The 23,854-nt window shown below is 43.3% G+C and overlaps 1 protein-coding gene across 14 annotated transcripts in view; it reads left to right on the top strand.

Moving 5' to 3' along the window:
- Positions 1-23,854, top strand: part of Grip1 (glutamate receptor interacting protein 1) — a 625,790-nt gene that overhangs the window by 547,736 nt on the left and 54,200 nt on the right. For all 14 annotated transcript variants that reach the window (XM_075954111.1, XM_075954113.1, XM_075954108.1 and 11 more), the window contains 3 exons: positions 3,677-3,757; positions 12,228-12,297; positions 13,821-13,966. In XM_075954111.1, the coding sequence (XP_075810226.1) occupies positions 3,677-3,757; positions 12,228-12,297; positions 13,821-13,966 (297 nt within the window). The remainder of the gene's footprint in view (positions 1-3,676; positions 3,758-12,227; positions 12,298-13,820; positions 13,967-23,854) is intronic.

The raw sequence follows: 23,854 nt of genomic DNA, 5'->3' as shown, positions 1-23,854 counted from the left end.
GAAGTTCCTTTATTGTACAGGATTGTTTTGGCTATCCTGAATTTTTTGTTTTTCATATGAAGTTGGTTATTGTTCTTTCAAGGTCTGTGAAGAATTTTGATGGGGATTGCATTGAATCTACAGATTGCTTGTGGTAGGATTGCCATTTTACTACCTATGCAAGAACATGGGAGATCTTTCCATTTCCTGGTATCTTCTTCAATTTTTTTCTTCAAAGACTTAAAGTTCTTGCCAAATAGGTCTTTCACTTCTTTGGTTAGTGTTACCCCAAAATATTTTATATTATTTGTGGCTATTGTGAAAGGTGTTGCCTCTCTGATTTCCCTCTCAGCTTCTTTATCATTTGTGTATAGGAGGGCTACTGATTTTTTGGAGTTGATCTTGTATCCTGCCACACCACTGAAGGTATTTATCACCTGTAGGAGTTCTCTGGTAGAGGTTTTGGGGGCACTTATATATACTCATATCACCATGATCAAGTTGACTTCATCCCAGAGATGCAGGACTTGTTCAACATACAAAAATCTATAATGTAATCCATCATATAAGCAAACTTTTTCGGTGAGGTAGTCACATCTTGCTTGCTGTGTCTGGGTCACTCCATGCACTCTTAAGGACTACTGACCAGGCCAGCTTTATCTAAGCAATCAGATGGAGACTGCTGGCTATGCCTGGGAGCAGTTGGGTGGCAGATTTCCGCGTGCTCCCATCCCATCTTTTCTATTGCCTCAGTCTTTGCATCTTTCAGTAGCTGCATCAGAAATGCATCCCAGCTGATTTATGAGGAAAGGGGGGTATGGAAGTGTGAGCTTGCACAGTCCTGAGGGGCTCCAATCAGATGTGCCTAACGGTGGCACTCCCCAAGATCCTGTTTGCACCATGTGCACACGTTTTTATTTCTTGCTTCTTTCTGCAGACCAGCTTTCGGTGCAAGTGAGCACAACACAGACCCTTCAAAACCCAGCACTCCCAGTTTCCTTGTTACCTCCAAGGTCTTAAATGCTCTCTTAGGAGAGGGAAAGGGGTTCTCTTCTGTTTTTAGAATGTTAAACAATCAAGACTTAGGAAAGGAATAGAGGGAAGGCAGGGAAAGAAGAAATATTTAGAAAATAGTTACAATGTGCACAGACGTATGTGATATCAGAAAGTAAAATGTCATAATTATCAGTTATTTCATATCTATTTCTGCCCCAGTGCATCAAAATTAGTTTGTCTTTGTGAAGTTCATTGCCTGACTGGATAATTGTGTCTGCCTCTAGTCATCTTGACGGTGCTGTCTAGGAGAGCAGCAATGGTTCATATTCTTGAGTGATTGAAGGATACAAAGGTAGGAAAAAAATGTTGCCAGAAATCTCAGGGAGTCTTAGGAGAGTTAGCAAGGGTCCTCTCTTAGTGTTCATAACCTCATTAATGAAACACAATAGGATAAAATAGAAAGTGGATACAGTTTTTTTAGAGTTTAAAATGAAAACTCTAGAGCAAGCAAATTTTAGATCTTGCAGCTCCTATAATGGAAGGAGGGAGAAGTTAAGTTGACATGGACAGTAGCTGCTTGGTGTCAGGTGGTCCCATGGACAGTAGCTACTTGGTGGCAGGTGGTCCCATGGACAGTAGCTGCTTGGTGTCAGGTGGTCCCATGGACAGTAGCTGCTTGATGTCAGGTGGTCCCATGGACAGTAGCTGCTTGGTGTCAGGTGGTCCCATGGACAGTAGCTGCTTGGTGTCAGGTGGTCCCACGGACAGTAGCTTCTTGGTGGCAGGTGGTCCCATGGTAAGAGAAACTTTTAGAAAAGAGGCAATGAAGCCTGAGCATTAGGGAGTTTTAAGGCAAACTTAAGCTCTGGCTCACATCTAAGGAAAAAAAATAGAAGAAAAGAAAAAGCAATTGTCAGGCCTTTCTATTAACACAGAAATACAGGCAGACCCATCTGAACTCCAGGACAGCTCACAAAGACTGCAATAGGGGGCAGGAATTCTGGGTAGGGAAGGTACATTATTTATCTTAAAGTGAACTCGCCTTCCTAGGGGTGGCCCCCTATCCAGGCCCTTGACCTCCCAACCTGCCAGACTAAATTAACTCAGAAGGAGAGGGGTCCAAGGCATGTCTCTACCTAGAGGCAGATTCCATGCTTACTGTATCATTAGAAAATGGGAAACATGCAAATTCTTAATGGATAAATAAGTAAATATGCAGGTTCACGTCCTGGAACATAGGAGTGTTCATTGAGAACAGAAGGCAAAGATACTGAGTCGGTCTTTGACACCAGACTGGTCCCAGGAATATTTTAGAAGCCTGAGAGGAACTATGAATGTTAGCAGGTTAGCTCATCCCTCTGAAGGAAGAGCAGAGTGGAGGAAGGATGCTGGGGTACAAGACCATGCTGCAGCCTGAACCGGATGGGCAGTTTGGGGTCATTGTCACAGGTGACTTTCTAGCATCCTGGAGGGGCTGAGGGAAATCAAATTTTTATTGTGTTCTCTCCTTTAACACTCTGTGGTGAACCTTCTAAATTGGAAGATCAGATTCTGGGCTTGTAAAAAGTTTACTGCTTAGACTTCTCAAGGGAAAGGACAAAAGGCCAAGAGCAGTTTAAAACAGACTCTTAACTTCTCCATGAGGACAGTCCTAATTTTTGCCTAGGTGTGCAAAATGTGTTACATATGCAGTGAACAAATTGGACTAGGTACCGGGGAGCTCAATAGTTCTACCTGCTTATCAGCTTTTGTAGTTGGATCTTTGTCTATTGGGGGGTTAGCAAGGCTTTAGTGGGGGTGATGAACCAGTAAGAGTAGGCTAGATTAGTAATCCCATGATCCTCCTCTTCTGCTGTTTCCTTTGCTTTTGGTACTGTTACAAAAGTCTTGGATGAAGGGCGCTTTTTTAGGGTATCACTGAATTTATTCCATGGTATTCTGCAAAGGAGACCTACTCAGACAGGAGAGGGAAATGACGGTTGGAGAGGGAGCCACTGACCAACTGCCAGCAGAGGTCTGAGGTGGGGATTAGAAAGTTGCAGCTACCTATGAATAAAGTCGGAGAGATGCCTGGGGTCTTGGGAAGAAAGGTACTGCTGCAGATGTGAGGCGGGATGCCTACATCCGAGTCACCAGAGACTTAAAGCAGAGATGCGGATGAGCTCAGAAAGTAACCGTTACCGATCCCAGGTAGAGCACCAATGACAACTCAAACACTGGTCTACCCAAGTCCTACTTGGAAAACTAACGCACTTATTGGGTTATGTGCAGGATAGAGGTGAGTGGTTACTCATCGGAGCATGGACAACTCTGAAACAGCTAATCATTGAAGAAGGCCTACCCCAGCGTGATCACAGTTCATGAAAGTAGTAACGCAGGACCTCACTATACAACGGTCACACAGATCAATGGATCTGACCAGTCCCCGCTCTCCCCAGAAGTTCTTAATGTTTTTATAACTTTAGTAGTCAAGCGACCTGGATCATCTTATAAGTTTCAGGGACTTCCTGAGGTTTGTGAGTTGTTTACCTCTGAATCTAAAGGAGCTTACCCCTGTAATGAAATGTTTCATGTTAGAACTTCCCTAGTCTTAATGAACAGCTTTACAGGATGGAAATGTTTTAATTCAGAAGACTATTCCTACCCAATATCCAGTCTCCTCTGAGATCTATAAACACTCTCTTCTGTTTTGAAATTACAGAGTCTGTCATCCCAAGTAGTGGAACATTTCACGTAAAACTGCCTAAGAAGCACAGTGTGGAACTGGGAATAACCATCAGCTGTAAGTAGAATGGGCCTTTCTTTAAAATACTATATAATTAAAGATTCTATATAAATCTGTTGCCAAGGGGTTTGCCGGTGTAGCGTTTTCTTCCCCCATTTCAGCGTCAGCATAGGACACTTTGGAGCCAGCTGCACTGCCAGCACCTGATAGCCTTGGAGGAAGATGAGCAGCTTCACGTTCTCTCTGCTGTTTCAGTCTTTCTCTACACGATGGACATAAAGGCTCAGAAGAGAGCTTACTTGGTGAAGTGCTTGCCCTGGCAGAAAGTCTGAAATAGCCCAAGCATCCATGTAAAAGGCTGGACACGGCAGCGTGCATCTGTAATCCCAGCACTGAAAAGCAGCAGAAGGCAGGCTCGCTTAGACCTTCTAGCCAGAAAGTCTCACCAATCAGTGAGCTCCAGCTTCAGTGAGAGATCCTGTCTCAACAAAATAAAGCAGGAAGTGACTGAGGAGGACCTTAGATGCCAACCTCTGGCTTTCACAAGCTGGTACACACACGCATGCACACTCAGACAAAAGAAAACAATATAAATGGAAGCAAGATTTCCATGAAGTATGGGGCTGTCTTTCAAGACAACAGCTATGTACTTTGTATGCTGTCCAGCAAGTCATAGTACTCAATATCTCTCACACGCCAATACACAAATAGATGACTAAGTGACTGGATGAGCAGAAATACACATATAATTGTCTACATTTTCATACCCTATGCTTTTCTCTAATTCAACGAATACAAGAAAGAATAATAGAGCTCAAAAAATGCTTTTATGTATTCTCAAGGCTTTCTATGATTATACTATGTATCTGTAATTTACAAGACTCAATCAATGTCTTTTAGTAAATTCCTGAATTACTCATGGTACCTGGTCTGAATAACCAAACCAAAATGAAAAAGCATATATATATATATGAATGACCTTAATCCTCTTCCTCCCTAGGGATCTAGTTTTATAACTGCTTTGATAAACCAACTTTGAAAATTCCAGCCCCAGTGGACCTCTATATCCTTTCTATAGAACAGGACAGAAATCGAGTTTGTTCTGTACTCCTAATATCTGCAGACTGAGTTTATCAATAAATGCCCCCCAAGCAAATGAAACATATGGTCAATGCATAAGGACCAAGGAGACACAGAAGCAGGGACTCTGACCACAAGGTTGTCCATTCAAGAAAGAATAATGAGAAAACATAAAAATGCTTCAACACATACTGGACAGAGTTTATGGCAGTGGTTATGGCAAAAATAAATAAAAAGCATCCTCAATTGGGTAGTATGAAATAGGGCTGTCCAATTCTACTTTAATGATATAAATTTAACACTAGAACTGCACTTTTATTTCTAACGGTAAACCACACACGCCTGCCATCCTAGTAAAACGAGTACTACCGCGTGGCACAGCCTCTGTAAGAATGAGACGGCAGCTGTCTGACACTGTCCACCCGCCCTGAGTGGCCATCTGAGAGGGGAGTCAACAGCAAATGAAGTGACACTCAGAGCAGTAAGACACCACCCTGCAGTACAACTGAAAATGATTCAACATCTGCAGAATGCCAAGATGTTATAGTGTGTGAGTGACATCTCAAGTCCTATGAGTGTGCGTGTGTGCGTGTGTGTGTGTGTGTGTGAAGTGTGGAGTGCGGAAAGCAGAAGTCAACTTTGGGTATCATTCCTCAGGAGCTATCCAGTATTGTTTCTGAAACAGGGTCTCTTAGTGGTCTGGAAGTTGCCAATGAGGCTGCATAGGCTGACAGGTGAACCCACAAACTGCTACAGGAATATATTGAGTCCCAGCTCACCACGTGCAACGGTTACTGTGAAGCTTTGAGTGTTGCAGTTCCAGATGCAGAAGGGATGCACAAGTCTCTCTCTCTCTTTCATTCACGCACACACACACACACGCACACACACACACGCGTCAGCTCCTCAGATCTCCGACTGCACTTACACAAGCAGTCGTCATTATACTGCGTGTGTTTCTTCCTGGAAAATACTTGTGATTGACAAGTCGAAGAAACATAAGGTACTGCAAAACAAAAATAAAAGGCCATCCAGGAGTTGTGTGTATTGCAGTGAGAGAGGAAACCCCCAAAGGCCTCTCTCAGTTCCCTGTACACACGAGGTCTTCACTCAATGCCTGGATCTGTTGCATGCATGGATAAGACGTCTTTATCAGCAATGTTCTACTAAGCGCTGTGCCCTCCAGGAAAGAAGCCTTTGGGGGTAAGATGGTGAATACGAAGTGCTGAGCAGACTGTTGCATGGTGGGAAACAGTCAAGAGCAAGGACCTAAAGGCCAAACTGCCCCTCTCTGTAAAAGGATGTAAACATGTATGTAAAATACATACACAAATACATATAAATATATGTATACATTTGTGTGTATATACACAAATTACACATATGTATACACACATATATAAAACACATTGTGAACCTCAGCACACGTTAGCAAGATGGTGATCATTCATGACTTTACACAAAGCCTTCTAAAATATTTTAAGCAAATCTCTAGAGAACAAAAATGTAATGATCACACCAAAATACATAGTATGAAATTTTCAAACAATAAATTTAAAAAATATATATTTTTAAGTCTAGTATGCACTACAGTTGTGTTATATAGACTGGAAATCCAGGCCCCTTGCCATCAATCATACACGGGCTCTGAGTGAAGCTGAGGGCCTGCTATGACTGATTGATATTTTTTCACCATCTTTGTACAAATTCCCCTTTCTGCCTTTTTCTCCTCGTGAAACCTCTGTGTTCAGAAGGGGACCTTCACCATGAGAGGCACTAATGTCCACAGTGTGTCCAGTTACCCTCCATAGCAGGGGTTCCCCACCTGTGGCTCATGACCCCTTCAAGACTATCAGAAGTATCAGCTACTTACATCACATTCATAACAGCAGCAAAGTTACAGTTCTAAAGTAGCAACAAAAATAATTTTGTGGTTGGGGATCACTACAGCATGAAGTATTAAAGGATCCCAGCTTTAGGAAGGTTGAGAACCACTGCTCTGTGGTGAGAGGCTCACATCCCCTCGTGTGGCCAGCCACACGGCAGTCCTCACTGAGAGAAAAATGGCATCCTCTGAATTTGGATGTGGTGAACAGTTTTAGCCCAATTTTCTTAGGCTCTTGATGAGACATTCATGGTATTTTAGAACCAGGCATTACTTTCATTGATGTCGCAGTAATATGGAATGGTTTATTAGGGGAGGTGAAATGGGGTAAATGAATAGACAGGACTGTGTTTTAAAACATAGCCACACCCTAGTGCCCTCTTACCCCAACAAGTCCATAATTAAGGCTCCTACCTTCCAACAAATCCACCCACCCGTCAACTCAGAGAACTTTGATTGTCTCTGTCCTGTGTTTGCCCTTGTCATTAGAGCCTTTTGACATTGGCATTTCCTTTTGAGCTTTTGCAGCTGGGATTTGTCCTGACAATAGACACAGCACTGTGCGACTGTGTGTGTTTTCCTCCCTAGTCCTCATGCCAGCCCTGGGATGGCCACGTTCTATAGAGAGGAATAAATGGTACAGTTGAGCTGCATAGTTGCCCAAAGTCAATAAAAGGCAAAGCAAGAACCGCAGCATATTCTTTCAGCCTGCATGCTGGCTTTCCTGTGCCCGTGCCATTCAGCCCTGGCATCATCTGATTGATGAACTTCCCAGCGCCTACATCGGAAAAGCAAAAGGCGGTGTCCTATGCATATAGTTAATTTCTTGGCCTTCTTTCTGACACGTGACTAGATACTCTGCAGGAACAAAGGCTTAGTTTGCTGTTCTTTATAAAAATCACAAAGCGGACTGTATGACAGGCACAACAAATTTTCATCTTTTCTGTAAAAATAAATTTCTCCCGGAGAGGGTGATCAATGATCGTAACACCTCTAAAATTAAATGACGTTGGATGAGCACATGCTATCTTGGCAGGAGAAACATGTGAGGTTTTCCAATGGCAAAATCCTATGTGAAGATCAAGAAAAGGAAAACAGAGACAGCAGCAGACTCTGACAGGGACTTCAGTGCATTTTATATTCCCCAGAAGCCCAGGAATTGGGGATATGTAAGAATAATGGTATAGCTCAGACAGTAGGAGCAGGAGTAGGAGGGGTTGGTTCCACTTGTGAAATAACATATAATGTCACCATTTGGTTTTTCAGTCTTAGTCATTCTCTGCTTGTGTTATGAACCATACGAGTTTGTTCCCTTCCTTCCTAGATCACCACATACATGTGTCTTTCTTGCCTCTGCATTCTTTCAACATGGCATATTACAAATAATCTTGGCATGATCAGGATTTGCTACTCATTTTAGCATGGCCGTGTTATCAGTGTTCAGAAACAAGTCATAGAGAATCCTGTTTCTTTCCTTTTCTGTAGAATTTAGTTGCATTCTAGGGAGTTCTCTAGTTCATGCTTTTAAATATATGAATTCCAAAGCTTCTGAGCGTTTCTGGGAGATAAACTTGGTTACACTGAGTGAGAGGAGCTAACCCAGGGACAGACACTTGGTTACACCGAGTGGGAGGAGCTATCCCAGGGACAGACACTTGGTTACACCGAGTGGGAGGAGCTATCCCAGGGACAGACACTTGGTTACACCGAGTGGGAGGAGCTATCCCAGGGACAGACACTTGGTTACACCGAGTGGGAGGAGCTATCCCAGGGACAGACACTTGGTTACACCGAGTGGGAGGAGCTATCCCAGGGACAGACACTTGGTTACACCGAGTGGGAGGAGCTATCCCAGGGACAGACACTTGGTTACACCGAGTGGGAGGTGCTATCCCAGGGACAGACACTTGGTTACACTGAGTGGGAGGAGCTATCCCAGGGATAGACACTTGGTTACACCGAGTGGGAGGAGCTCTCCCAGGGCTAGATTGTTTACATCTGGAGAAGCAGGAAGTTGAACACTTGCTTGTGCACAATCTCTGAGTAAATTATATGGAGTTGGATTTTTAACACAAATAGTTGGAGCTATCAAGACGGCTCAGTTGATAAATGCTTTAATAATTCAATTAATTCCAAGCATGAGGACCCGAGTTCCGTACTCAGAATCTGTGTAGAAACCCTGGGTGTGGTAGCATTGCACTTATAATCCCAGCCTGGGGAGACAAAGACAGGGAGATCCCTGGGGTTTGCTGGCTAGCCAGCCCGTGTTAATTGGTTAGCACCACGTCAGAAAGAAAGCCTGTCTCAATGCAGGTGCATGGCGTGACTGAGGGTGACACCTGAATTTGTTCTCTGACCTTCACATAGACACAAGCACATACAAGTACACACACACACAGAAAACTGTGTGTGTGTGTGTGTGTGTGTGTATGTCTGAAAAGCATTATAATATTTTCTGAGGTTCAAGAATGTGCACCTATAGGCAATATGAAGAAGACCAGCTCTGTGCTGCTACATTAATAGATGGCTGTGGTGAGTCCTGAGTCATCTAGAAGACTCATGTGTCACTGCTCGGGTACATTAGCAGTGACGTTAGAGACACAGTGGCATTGGAGTCCGAATTACCTCATTAAATGTAAGTTGAGAAAGACACTGGTAAGTCTAACCTCCATCGTGGAGCGCGCAGTTTCACAGTGCTGGTCTCTTGTCCCCTTCTCGCGTCTGCTTCTCTGGCCAAGTGCACGGAGTTTTCAAGGAATTGCTGCTGTTTGTCTTTGGCTTTCACACCGTAATCTTTGCTTGTGCTTCCTTTGTAAGTCAGTCTCTTAGCCCATTCACTGTAGACCACCACCTCCACCCAGCACTGGTTTGGCTACTCCAGGAGAAGTGATATAGAGAAACATTATTTTATTTTATAATAAATATAAATACTTATATTTATATATAAATAAATAAAATAATAATATTAAAAGTATTTCAGAATAGAGAAAACCTTTTTACTTCTCATGATCTTATAATATCTAACAAGCCCTGCCTCTCTTTTTTAAACTGATTTTAAACCAATTTCTCTGAGATTCCACAGCCAGAGCCCAGTGCAGATATGCCTAGCTCATAGTTGGTGTTCTGGAAATATAAGCTGAGTAAGTGCCTGGTTCTGTAGAAAGTTTCAATCAAATCCAAAGCGTTAAGTGACTATGAGGCATTTCTGGAAGGATGACAAGTCTGGGCAAGATCCTATGGAGAAAGACTGGAGGATCCATTTCTCTACTGGGTAGGGAATGAGTCCGATGTGACTGGATTGCAGGAACAACAAACACTTAATGCAGACGGAGCAATCTTGTGTGCATTGTCTAATCACTCTGCCTTTGAGGACTCATAATCCTCTCAACAGAAACTCTCAAGTAAAGATTGTGAATATTCATCATATCCTGCACCTCAGTCATCTAAACACTTTGTCCTCAAGCAATCAACCTAGAAGTGCCAGAGCTATGACTTCAGCCCCAACCATGATGACCATCAAGTGACATTTCTCAATCCCTGCACTACAATTTCCTACTGGTTTTCTATTACCAAAGCTACACATCTATGTAAAATCTATTAACATTTAGTAATAGTGACCTTCTTGGTAGGTTTAGAGCTTATGGGCTTGCTCTCTATATGTAGGCTTGGCTTGCTATTTTCTAGGCAGAGAAGAACTTAGCATTGTGGTAGGGAGGTATCGACAACTACTAATCACTCGAGGATTCACCACCACGTCTGTGTGCCTGGAAGTGACAGAGAGACAAATAGGTCTGTGCTTGCTTCTCTGTTCAGTATCTTCACCCCCATAGACTTCACCACCAAGAACTTTTGAGTTTTAGTTATGGGTGTAGTTAGAGGAGAAAGGGGAATATAGAGAGATGAAGATAGCCACCCTATGCATGTAGATGTGTAGAGCTTTTCTAGAAAAACATTTATGTAGCATTGTCCTCTACATCATGATACCATTTTGCTGTTTTGCAAAGAAGGGTGAGTTTGATGGATTTTCTCATTTTTACAGTTGCTGGTTTTCCTTTTCAGTGAAATGTGGGCCTTTTTCATTCAAAGGAAACTCTTGCATGTTATGTCATTGTTACTATAGGTTGACAAGATACTACGCAAATTCATTGGCAGATACCAGAAGAATAATAATAATGCTTGCATGTAATAAAATTTCAGTGTGTGTGTGTGTGTGTGTGTGTGTGTGCGTGCATGCCCAATGCCCAGAACTACTTCTGTTTTAGCATATGAGTAAAATTGGTAGATGTTCGTGTCTGTGGGTAAGTCATATCCAATCACTGAGTGAAGGTTTAAATAATGAGTTAATTATAGTGAATATGTTCTGCACACTTTGCTAGAAGCTAAGGTTAGCAATTAAGTGAAATCTCATTATCATTTACTCAGGATTAATTGCAATAATGGATAAGGTATTGGGGTCTTGGTTTTCCTTTAAATATGATGTTGAGTTGTTAAACCATCTGTCCTTATGCATAAACATTTTTCTGGGATTCAGGTGGGATTATGGGATATGATATGGTTCTGTGATTATTATGGGTTGATCAGCCTGTTTGTAATAAAATCTTACTTCAGGGGCCTTTTAATGTTCTCTAAAAGGAAACCGTCACAGGCTTCAGGTTGGCAAAGCGTCTTCTCTCAGAGGCCACTTGGTTTTTCACAAATGTTGATATCTTAAATGAAATTTAAACTTTACACACAAAGATGGTTTCTTTGAGCTTCTCTGGGGTATAATGCATATTCATAGTTAATTTCAAGGAAGTTCCTTTCCAAATCTTTTATTTTTTATTCTTATCAAATGGAAGTCCTACTTCCCAAAAGATTAAAGGTTCCAAATATTTGACCACTCTGACTGATAATAATTTTATGTGTGGTTTAATAAGGTCTATATTATATGCTTATAATATATACACATATATGTATTTAGTTAGGTAATAAAATATTTACTATCATAACAAAATAAGCAGTCCCATCCCATAAACACTGTAGAGTTTTCTAGGTAAGAATTTGTGGACATAGCGTAAGGGTTCGTATAGTCCACCCCAAAAAATTTCCATGTAGACGACATGAATAATAAAGCAGTGGTTACTGCCTTGTATCTCTCCCAGGGCACTTGAGGAATGTGGTGAGTGCCCATCAACGAAGTGGTGCCTCTTTGCTAGAGAGGCATGGGGGAAAGGGTGGGAAACCGGCTAACACCCAGTATCACCAAAGTGACGGATTTTATGATTCTCCTCTTGAGGAGCCAACCTTCCAGGTCACTGCCCTAAGCCTGAAGGTCAGCTCTTCACCTGCTTTCTCCAATTGCAAATTTAAATGACCGTCTTGCTTTCGAACATGCAAATACTTTTACGTGAATGTGTTTTGGGATTTAGTATGCATATTTTCCAACCATCTATTGGTTGCCTTTGATTTACATACAAACTCTCCCTGGTATGGAAAGTGACTATCAGTCAGGAAGGAACGTACAGACTTTCATGAGTCCTGGATATAAAGATGTGATGTCTCGCTCTGTCTTCATTATTACAGCACCATCCAGTAGAAAACCTGGGGACCCTCTTGTCATTTCAGATATCAAGAAAGGCAGCGTGGCACACAGGTAAGGATGTGCCTTCCTCATTTACCTGTTTCCTCCTGTCGGTGTGTTTCCGTACTCCAGAGCGGAAAGTGATCTTTATGGGCTTTCATGGGGTCACCATGAGCATTTCTTCATGTTCATCGTCCATCTTTCATCTTCTAGTTATTTCAGTTCTGAGAAGTGCCTCACCTAGACTAATAGCTTATGCGACAGCTGGGTTAGGTGCTATTGTGTCCCCTTTGAACAAGACTTTTGAACCCCCAGTAATGTTTATGTTTCTGTTCTAATTCCCTTTCTGTTGATGTCATTAAAAAGAAAATCTGACCAAGAGCAACGCAAGCGAGAAAGAACTTGATTGGCTTATAGTTCCAGATCATAGTCCCTTACGGACAGACATCAGGGCAGAATCTCAAGTGGGAACATGAACGTGAACCTGCTAGCTAACACACATCATTCCTACTGCCCAGAGAGAGCTCACAGGCAAGGAGGTCCAGCAGAAGCTGGGGAGGAGTGCTGCTTGCTGGCTCACTCATGGGCTCGTGAGTAGCTAGGTTTTTTTTTTTATTCAGTCCAAAACCACCTGTCTAGGGAATGGTGTTACTCATAGTGGGCTGGACCCCCCAAACCACTGAACAATCAATAGAATCCATCACAGACATATCCACAGGCCAATGCGATCTGGACAGTCTCTTGACTATCACATCTTTCTTAAATGCCTCTAGGCTGTATCAAGTTGGCAATTGAAGCTATATTAGAACTGTCTCCTCCCTGGTCTCTGTACATCTAAATAAGATCGTCTTGTACTTTCTATGACACAGATAAAAGTACATTTTATGTAACAGAGCATGCCAACGTAATATTAATTTTCCTCTTACTGTTTTTTAAATGAAGACTTTAAAAACCCAGCCTGTCATTATAATTGTGTCATTAAAGAAATAGAAACCACAAAAAAAGTATGGAGGATAGGACATAGGAAGAGTTCAGATTGATAGTACAGGCACAGCTGTGATGAAAAGTAAATTATTAATATCATGTGTCAAACAAGGACAAAAAAATGTTTCTTGTGTAACAGGTGGAAAGTGGACAGGGAATCCAGAGCTGGGAAATCATCACATTTACCTGCCATTCCTGTTTCCTGTCCATGAGTGGGAAAGGATTGGGGGTTGCTGAGATAGCCTATGTATCAATGATAGATGACCCAGCAGAAGAAAAGAGAGGATAAATATTGGGAAATAATTATCTCTAGGTTGGGAGGTCTCTTGTACTTAGTACCCCCTAAGGAGGTCTAGACTTCCTGAGGAAATGCCTGGGTTAAGTTGAAGAAAGCATAAGGAAAATGTTTGGGCGTTATGCAATGTGACACCGTAGCCCTCATCCCAAACAAGACCGGGAAGAAATGGAAGCTTGTCAATATGGTACAGTTTACAAACAGTTGAAACCTTGGACTGTGAAGGCCACTAGAACACTGCGATGTGCTCAGTACCTCTGGACATGGCCCACGTGAGTGTTCATCATAACTCATGCAGTGCTGTGCTCATCAACAGAACCGGAACTCTGGAACTCGGGGATAAACTGCTCGCGATAGATAACGTCCGGCTGGACAACTGTTCCATGGAGGACGCAGTTCAGATCCTCCAGCAGTGTGAAGACCTGGTGAAGCTCAAAATCCGCAAAGATGAAGATAACTCAGGTACTGACAGCATCCTTACTTGAGACTGGCTTTTCTAACCGCCCATCTGTCAAAAAGGTAAAAAAATCTGGGTGTTTTCCAGGTGGCAGCTGGCTAGTGACGTGATAGCAGTGTTCTATTGGTTTTTAGAATCTTAGAATTTTACATTGAGTGTTGAGTGAATTTTTAATGATGTTTTCAATTTTTATAACTAAGATGGTTTTATAAAAATTACAATTATAAGAAGATAATTTTAAGTATGAAGACTACTCTAAGGTAATGGGACTGGTCATTCCCGAGAGTTTGTTGATATTCGTAACATATAACTATGTCTTATGCTGCTTTTTTAAATGTTTAACTAGTTTTCACACTCAAAGTCTTTCTTTGTTATTTCAGTGATTTCAGTATCATAGAGTAGTCTCATGCTTCATACAGAGAGGGTTTTCTTCAGATTTCTGTCTTCCTTTGAATTATTTCCTTAGCAAACCTCTCTAAAACCAGGATTGCGGAGTGAGAATAAAAGGGAAACACGGGGATTCCTCACACAGTCTGTCCCGTTCTCTAAGGGTCCTGTGCAGTCTAGGGACCTCAGTGTTGTGTGAGCAATGACCTGTAAGCAACGCTTCTCAGACCCCGTCAATGCTCATGGTCTCCTGGAGAGCTTTGGAAGCCCACATCCTGGACATCAGCTCCAGGAGGAGTCCAGGATTCCTCTTACTTAACAAGCTTCCAGGTGATGCTCTTAGCAGTAATGCAAGGGACATGCCTTTACCAGCTCTGCAGTAAAAGCCCTTTTATCCCAATAGTAGCCTGGAACTATTGAAAAGTCCATTTATTAAAATAAGTCACTAATATGGAAGGTCTAGGAACAGATTTAAATCTGTATCACAAAGATTTAATTTAAAATGCTGCCAGTCTTACTAATAAGCTTAAGGCCCATCCTGTGAATGTGGTTCTATGGAATATAGTTTCAAGTCTTTGTTTCCCTAAACTATACCTATAATATATAGTTTGTTACTTCTGTGCTTTTCATTTCTGAGACAAAATACCTAATAAAAAATTAAGGGAGGATATATTTGAATTCATGGTTTCAGGGGTCTTGATACATGTTTGGCTAGTGGAGCATCATGGCAAAGAGGTGTGGGGGAATTAAATTGACAGGAATTAAAACAAAAAGGGCTGGGGACAATTGATGCCCTCCAAAGTGATGCCCAATTCCATTTTCTATGCCCAGCTCCACTTCCTACTAGATTTGCCCATTACTCAGTTAGCCTATGACTCAGTTCTCCCACTAGCTGAGGTCCATGCCTTCAACACATGAACCTGGAGATAGCAGAGCAGGGTGCATCTCATATTCCAACCTAACATTCCACTTCGGATTTCCAGCAGACTCATGTCCAACTCAAGATGCAACACTATTCAGTCTGTCTCCAAGAATTCCCAAGACCTCTAGCTAGCATCACATAAAAGTCCAAGTTCATTCTCTTCTGAGACTCAAGCAGCAAAGTTGTTGCCACGGAATGGCATTTAAGGTCTGCGGCCAGCTTACGCAGTAACTAGACCCACCTGGACCACAGCGGCAGCAGTTTCTGAGTTTTTGTTAGCTGAGCTCGGAGAAGCGCTATCCTTGGCAGCCTGTGCATGAAAGGCTCCCTGGAGTGTTCTCCAATCAAAGGCTTTCACGGGCTTTCTATCTTTACACCCTTGAGCCACTGAAGGATGGGAACTGGCTAATGCCTGAGATGCTAGGACAGCATTTTTCTTGTGATCCCAATGCAAAGTGCTTGTCTGGTTTTGATGGTGCTGGTCTACTCAGCGAACTCACTTTATTTTCAGCCTTAAAGAGCCCCTTGTTTTAAAAAACTAAACTCCAAGCCGGTCAGTCCCTTCTGCTCTGCCTTTCCCTCCTGATTCTCAATATAAATCCAGGTGAAAACATTAAGTAATATCCACGCCAGTCATCACACCTGCTATCTCAAACTGTCTTCCAGCAGATTAGCCTACAAGCTTTAAATGTGGCATCTCACAAAGTATCAGGTCATAGAGGGACCTATAGACGTGTTCCTTGGTGAATGTGATATACGGTCTCTCATCCAAGAGTGTCCTTGTGTCCATCTGAACCTCATGAGCAGTCGCTGAGGATCCGATCAGCGTTCTGGTCTTGGGGGTTCTCCATAGAACCACCTTGCATGTTCTTCTTGCAGAACTGGAAGCATTTTTTGAGCTCCCCCCCCCCAATTTTCCCCCAAGTTCCTCCCACAAGTCATTTCCAAAGACTTAGACATTGCCAAGTGAGGAAGCCACAGCAACTGCCTTCCGTCTAAGCCTCCATTTCTTGTGTCGGTCATCTTTCTGCCACTGTGACAAAATATCTAGTCAGACCAACAAGAAGAAGGACGGATTGGTCGCTTTTGCTGTCTGTTTGTGTTTCACCCATGGCTTCAGCCCATGGTCAGCTGGCCCAGAAACAACAAAATCAGCTGACCAACATCCTCTTCAAGGACGAGCTTCCTTCCTTTGGGCCCCCCCTCCTAAAGGTCCTACTGTGTCCTAGTGGTGGCACATATTAGTAACCAGTTATGATTAATAGCCTGTAACATGGATGCCTACAGGGACACTTAAGATTGGAATCATGACACCACCCAGTAAAACATTGTCAATGTTGTAGAATCTTCTCATAACTAAATCATAACAGATCTAGAGGTCACAGGCGTGTCACGCCAAATGTTTCTATTCACAGTGAAAGAAAAAAAAACAGTAATTGCATCCACTGGTTGTTGAAATAGGAGCAGCAGGGCTGCGTCCCCGGCACCCGGCCGCCCACATGGCTAGCTCTAGCTCATGCCCCGAGATAATTACACAGAAACTGTATTCTTTTAAACACCACTTGGCCCATTACATCTAGCCTTTTCTCTGCTAACTCTCACATCTGGACTAGCCCATTTCTAATATCTGTGTAGCTCACGAGCTGGCTTACCAGGAATGATCTTAACCTGCGTCTGCCTGGAGTGGGAGAATCATGGCGACTCCTGACTCGGCTTCTTTCTCCCAGCATTCTGTTCTGTTTACTCCACCCGCCTATGTTTTAACCTATGAGGGCCAAGCAGTTTCTTTATTGCTTAACCAATGAAATCAACAGATAGAAAGATGACCCTCCTCCATCAACTGGTAGATTGGGAATGATGGTTATAGCCAAATATATTTTGTAGCCAGCAGTGTAAAGTATGTACAAGCTTGTGCTCGTTCTTCCTCAAGCACTGATTTTCTATGCCTCGTTTGCATCCCGTCCTTTTTGAGTCTGCTCCCACTACACTCTCTTTGGGGAATTTCTTCCATGAAAAGGCTGAAGCTTCTAGCATCAACTGGGTTCTGTCCTAAGGAAGAGGCGAAGCCCTGTGGAAAAACCTGCTTCACCTGATTTGCCCAACTCAGCAGATCTCAGCTACCTCCCTTGCAGAGGAGAAAGCCAGCCCAGGGAGGAATGTGTGTGGTACTGGAAGCTGGCAGGGTGTCCGGTTTCAGAGCCAGCCAGGCAGATATGTTGGCAGGGCTTACTGAAGCAGCTGCCCAGAGCTGGAGAGCTCCACTGTGCTCTCAGCTGATTTCCTTTGGCTTACCCCCAACTCCTTTTACATCTTTTCACCTATGTTCCCTATCCTAATATCATAGTAATCATCGTGTTTATTATTTTTACTTCTTTTAGATCCTAAATTTCACTGGAAAACATCACATATATACCCAAAATATGGCTGTACATGTTACTGTGGGGGGATACACTCGCTCAAACCATATTTCTCAAATTGGCATATCAAAACATATGCTCATTAAGATGTGATCAAACAGCAGGTAGCCATTTCAGAATTATTATCTGATTTTGCCTTGGAAGAACAGGCATTGTCCTTCTCTTCTCTTCCCTCCCAGGATTGCAAGTGTGGCTTAAGCACTAGGGAGCTGGCTCATGATCTCTAGAAACACACATAAATGTCAGATGGGTGTAAGTGGCCCACTCGGAATCCCAGACTCAGAAGTTGGAGACAGGGCATCCCCAGACCAAGCTGGTGATCAGGACTAATCACATTGGGGGGCCTCTCTCGGTTCACCTGAAAGAGTCTGCCTCATTGAAAAACATGGAAAACCAATTGAAAGTGTTTCCTGGTGTCCTCCTTGGACCTCCCCATGCATGTGAACAGGCATCCACATCTACGCCCACACACATATTGAATTCTTCTGTATGAAGAGCAAAACAAGATAGGAAAGCCCTGCTCATTTCAAATGTAATACTTGGTCAAAAATTAGTTCTTAAGATCCTATGTGATCATAAAGAGCACATATTTTAGTTTATTCATTTCCCCTTTTATTAAAAATAGATTGTTTTCTCATACAATATATATATCTTGATTACATTTTTTTCCTCCCTCTACTCCTCCAAGTTCCTCCCCTGATCCAGATCTACTCCCTTTCTGTCTCTCGTTAGAAAAGAAACAGGCTTCTACCAACAAAACATAAAATACATAAGAAGATAAAACAAAACCCATCGCACTGAAGTTGGAAAAGGCGATTCAACGGAAGGAAAAGAGCCCCAAAGGAGGCACACGCACCAGACACACTTGTTCACACACTCAGGAGTCCCATAAAAATACTACACTGAAAGCCACACTCTATATGCAGGGGCCCTGGTGCACACCCGCGAGGCTCTGTGCTCGTTGCTTCAGTCTGCGTGAGTTCATATTTGCTCAGTCCATTCGGGAGACCTTGTTCTCCTGGTGCCCCCCTTCCCCTTGAGCTCTTACACTATTTATGCCTCCTCTTCCTCAACATTCCCTGAGCTGTGAGGGAAGAGATTTGATGGAGACATTCCGTTTAGACATGACACACACATTTTAAAATCAGGCCTGAGTTTGAAGTCCAAGTCTACTACTTTTTAGCTGTGTGGGTCTGGACAAGTTATCGAGCACTGTGTGCAATTTGGCTTCATTTGCGTGCACACACAGGCTCCATACCTACCTGACTTCATTTGCATGTACATGTAGGCTACCTGCCTACCTGACTTCATTTGCATGCACACGTAGAGTACATACCTACTTTACAAAGATAGTGTTGCTTAGTGGTTTCCTAACTGGCAGAGCCAATGTTCCATAAACTAGGGTCCATTTTTATTATTATAATTATCTCCTAAAACCCCTTTCCCTCCATTCTGCTCCTCAATCAGGATATAACTTAGCAGAAGGGGAGCACTGATCATTAGACCAGCCACTGATTTTTAACATTTGAGGTTCTGTTTAATCCAAAGTCATACAGATGAATTGAGCTATCATTGACTAGTGGCCATTTACCCCCGAAGTTTGTGAATCCTAATATTCAGGGCGAAATCTTACTCATACCAACCAATCCTGGGCGTTCCGTACTCTAGATGTTTTTCATTTCTTCCTTTAACTTCCTGTTCCTGTTTGCCCTTCATTCATGCTTCCCCCCATGGATCCCCATGACGTAACTTGGCGTCCTAAGATGCACAATGCTGCATTGGGATAAACAGGTGCCACTTCCGAGTATCCGCCTTTCTTCCTGTTGCTGGCTCATTGCTCTACAGTGTACATAGGGAAATGCTGGAGTCATTCTCAAATGTTGCAGTCTTTGATTTTCAATCCTGCTGTCAGCACTTTAGGGTCCGTGAGGTACCAAGTATGTGTTTGGAGGACTGCCAATTCTTAAATAATGAGGATACAATCTCTATGCTCAAGTCAGCCAATACCAAATAGGAGAAACAATTTAAAAAATTAGTAATTTAAAAATAGGGTGAGGGAGCTAAGGAGATGGCTTAGTGGGTGAAGTGCTGGGCGTGCGAGCATAAGGACCTGAATTCAATTCTCAGCACCCATGTAAAAAGCTGGGTACAGAATGTGTGCCAGTAATACCATCTGGGGAGGCAGAGACAGGAGGAGTCCTAGGTCTTGTTGGCTAGCCAGTGCTAGCCAGATTGCCAAGCCCTGGGTTCCTTGAGAAATCATATCTCAAAAGAGAAGGTGGAGGATGATTGAGGAAGACACAGAGTATCCATCTGTGGCTTCCATATTCATTCGCACACATGAACACAGACACATATATACACATACCAATGGGATAAATGGCTGTGTACATGTCCGTGGCAGCATTCTTTGTAAAGATCCTTCAAAGTTTAGGATCTTAGTTGGAGGAAGTAGGTCACTCAGGGAATTCCTTTAAAGATTCTATTGTGAGGTACACACACTGCCCAACCATGTACCATGATTGCAATGATATTCCCTGCCTGAGTGCATGGAGCTGAACCCTCTGAAACAGCGAGCCAAAATAAATTCTCCCTTGATCTTGTTCTCATGAGCATTTTCTCACGGTGACCAATACGGCACAAGATGGCAAGAGAACATGGAAGCATCGATTTTCACCAGTAGACTCAACTACCTTGAACTGGCTTGTGTGTCTATGTGTGTGTGTGTGTGTGTGTGTGTGTGTGTGTGAGAGAGAGAGAGAGAGAGAGAGAGAGAGAGAGAGAGAGAGAGAGAGAGAGAGAACGTGGCGCATCCAGTGGTCTAATATACTGAAGTATTAAGTATGTGAAGGATATGGTAGGAGATGAGGTGGAAAGGATTTCTAGAACATCACCGTGGGCCTTGTAGAGTATGGTGGCGAGGACTTTAAAGTTGCCCCCAGAGCCCATGGGAGGAGCTACCACAGAACCTCACACAGGGAACGAATCCAGAGGAATTGGTTAGAGATCACTGGTTTCACTCATGTTGAATGAGTCTGAAATAAACATTGTGGCTATTTTCATAGAATGAAAAGACCATGAACACCAAACAGACTGGCTTCGCAGCTGGCAAGCTGGGAATTACACAAATAGCTTCCCTGATTATCGGGTTCCTCATCTACAAAGATCTCTATCTTTAAATATCTCCAGTTCTGGCTGCTTTGAGCATGAAAGGAAGTAATTACTATATCTTAGCAAAACATTTATACCTAGTAGAAAGAACCCAGTGAGCACTATTAGCAGCCACAATTAGAGAAAATTAATTTTAGCTTTATTTTGTGATGGCCAAATGCTTAACAACACTTAGAGTTTTGAATATTTTTCTCCCTCTAGGTTCAGTTACTGTTTTGCCTTCAGAAGCTCTTGTGCGGTGTCAGAGGAGTGTAGCTGAGCAGGGCGAAGGAAAGGCTCTTGTCCCAGGCTCCAGGACGGGGACTGCTGCTTTATCCCCAGGTCCACGAGATGCACAGAACTCTCTTGAAATAACTTTGTCATTTAGCCTTGGCTGTGCCTGGTAGGAAGCCATGCAATAAAGAGACTGTAGATACGGCTAGGTCCCAAGGAGAAGGCTGGCAGAGACTGGGGGGAGTTGTGCCAAATAATGCAAGAATACCCAGGAACCCGGGTTTTCAAGGCTTTGCATCATGTTTCTGCCTCTCTGTCCATCAAGCGGGCAGCTGCTGTGTTTTCTCTTGGTTTAAATGACCTTCCTTCGGCTAGAGAGCATGTTTGTAGAGTCTGTGAATTCAGCACTTTGCCTTCTTCACAGGCCCTCAAATGTGTGGAAAACACTATGTCCAGGCCTTGCTTGTCATACCCATAACACATGGTCTTTGTTGAGTGTGCAGTACAATCTTCTACAAATTTAACCTTTACTTCTAGCTGAATCTATTCTATCTGGGCTTTCGTTGGGGTTTTCTTTTCAGTTTCTCAGTATTAGGCCAAGCTAAGTTATTTGAAGTAGACTTTCCCTAAAGCCTAGATTGGAGAAGAGATTCCTTTCTGACTCCTGGCTGGGCTTTGAACACTGAAAGGATCTAGCTGTCTCGTGTTTGCTCTCTTGTGGTAATGGCACCCAAACCTGAGGGTACCTGATAATCGCCAGGGCTGTTCACCTGGCCATCGGAGCCCCTCCTCTGGAGTCTATGGTTGTTTCACATCCGGGAACTCACAGAGAATTTAGATTTCTAACCAGTTCCCAGATGATGCCAAAGTTGATGGTCCTTCAATCCCAGCTTGAGACTCAGAAATGATCACTTTCATAAAGACATTTAATTCCACTCATAAACTTTCCATATCTCCTGCAAATACCCCGAGTGCCCGGCTTAGCTGTAAACTAGCCTTAGCATAGCGAGGGGCTCTCTGAGTGCCTTGTTTTCTCTGGATAGTCCAACTCCAAGACTACTTCCATCAGTTTTTTTAGTCGAAGTGAACTTTGATTGACCTGCACGTGTATCCCTTCCAAAACCCCTCTTTGAATCCGAACCTCCTCTTTGGCCATGGCAGCAGCTGCCGTTATGGATTCAAGCCAGACAGTGTTCATTTTGTTAAACAGGCAGCACTCAAGAAGGCAGAAAATAACATTACAGACAAGTAATGCAGCCATTTCGCATCTGCTCTGTGGTCCCATTAATTTCCTTAACTAGAGCTACGCTGAACATACAAGCAGGCTGGCCCCTTTCCTGCCTCCCGCTATTAGCTATAAACCTGCGGCTGGAATATAAAGGCTGCTTATAATATCATTAGCGTCTGTTTAGGCTCGCTTTGAAACTTTCTGGTGATGTGGCACCCTGTCTTCACAGACGCTCCTTTCTCTCGGGGTTGAAGATTCTAGCTGCTCCTTCCTGAGCTTTGGAAGTTAGAGCAGCATCAAGGACCGAGGCTTGGAGAGCTTCCACCTCCAAATGCTCTGAACATAGCTTTCCAAATAGCGGTTAGTGCCGTCCTCATAGGCAACATGGCCTTTCAGATGCCTGCTGGGCTGAAACCCAGAAGGGCAGATGGATTCCGAAGTTCAGCCTGAGGCTGAACTGATACTCCAGAACCTTGAAGGGAGGAAGTTCAGGGTCGGCGGGGCCCCCTAGTGGTCACCGAGGTCTTGGCTTCACACTCTAGATGGAAGTACGCTGGCTCCATCTGCCTAGAAGGGTCATAGACTTGGCCCAGTGTGGGCTGTCACATGAACTGTTTTAGAGAGCTCTTCCTGGGAATCCTCCCATGCTAACAATCCTCCATCCTGCTGCTGCTCTTGAGAATTTTCTCAATTCCCCCTGATGCCAGACAGAGTTCTAGGGCATGAGGATATGAGGATTAAACCATGTGTGGGGAATTCTATTCTAATGAGAGAAATCAGTAAAAACATGGGATAGGGCTGGAGAGATGATTCTTTAGTTAAAGCACTTACTGCTCTTCCAGAGGACCCATGTTTAATTCCCAGCACCTACATGGAGGCTCACAGTCGTCTGTAATTCCCGTTCCAAGGTATACTACAACCCTCTTCTGGCCTCCTTAGGCATGCATGTGGCGCATAGACATTTGCGCAAGCAAAACATCCATATACATTAAATCACATATATATGTAAGTAAATATATATTATTTAATATATAATATATAATCAGAATTAAAAATATACGCCATAAGATGAATCTTGTCCAAACTGGTCCTTGAGATAAGGACTCCTAGGTACTGTGTTGCAATTACACATGGGCTTCAAAGCTTCTGTCTACCAGGCTGAATTCTATTCCTTAGCCTCTAATTCTTTCATTCAAGAAAACTTAAACTTTTTTCTTCTTTCAGTTAAAGGAGAAGCTTAAATGAGGAGTTGGGAGGGTGAAAACACTAATGTGGTGGACAGAAGCTATGCCATGTCCTAGGAAAGCACACCAAACCCAACCAAGAGACTAGAGCTTCCTTAGAAAATAAGGCACGTGGGTCAAGTCTTGAGGCAGAAGGAGAAATTCCCCAGGAGCACAAGAGGGAAGAGCTGGGTGCGCAGGCAGTAAAGCTGCAGACAGGACATCATCCGACGGCTACGCAATGACTTGTGACTCTACCAGGAGAGGCTCTGGGGCTTGGGTTGAGATAGGAGAGGAAAGTGTGGCCGCCTGGAGCTCAGCTCCCGCCAAGG

Source organism: Microtus pennsylvanicus, chromosome 20 (genome assembly GCF_037038515.1).
Source record: "Microtus pennsylvanicus isolate mMicPen1 chromosome 20, mMicPen1.hap1, whole genome shotgun sequence".
Taxonomy (NCBI): Eukaryota; Metazoa; Chordata; class Mammalia; order Rodentia; family Cricetidae; genus Microtus; species Microtus pennsylvanicus.
This window is presented reverse-complemented; position numbering and strand designations above follow the sequence as displayed.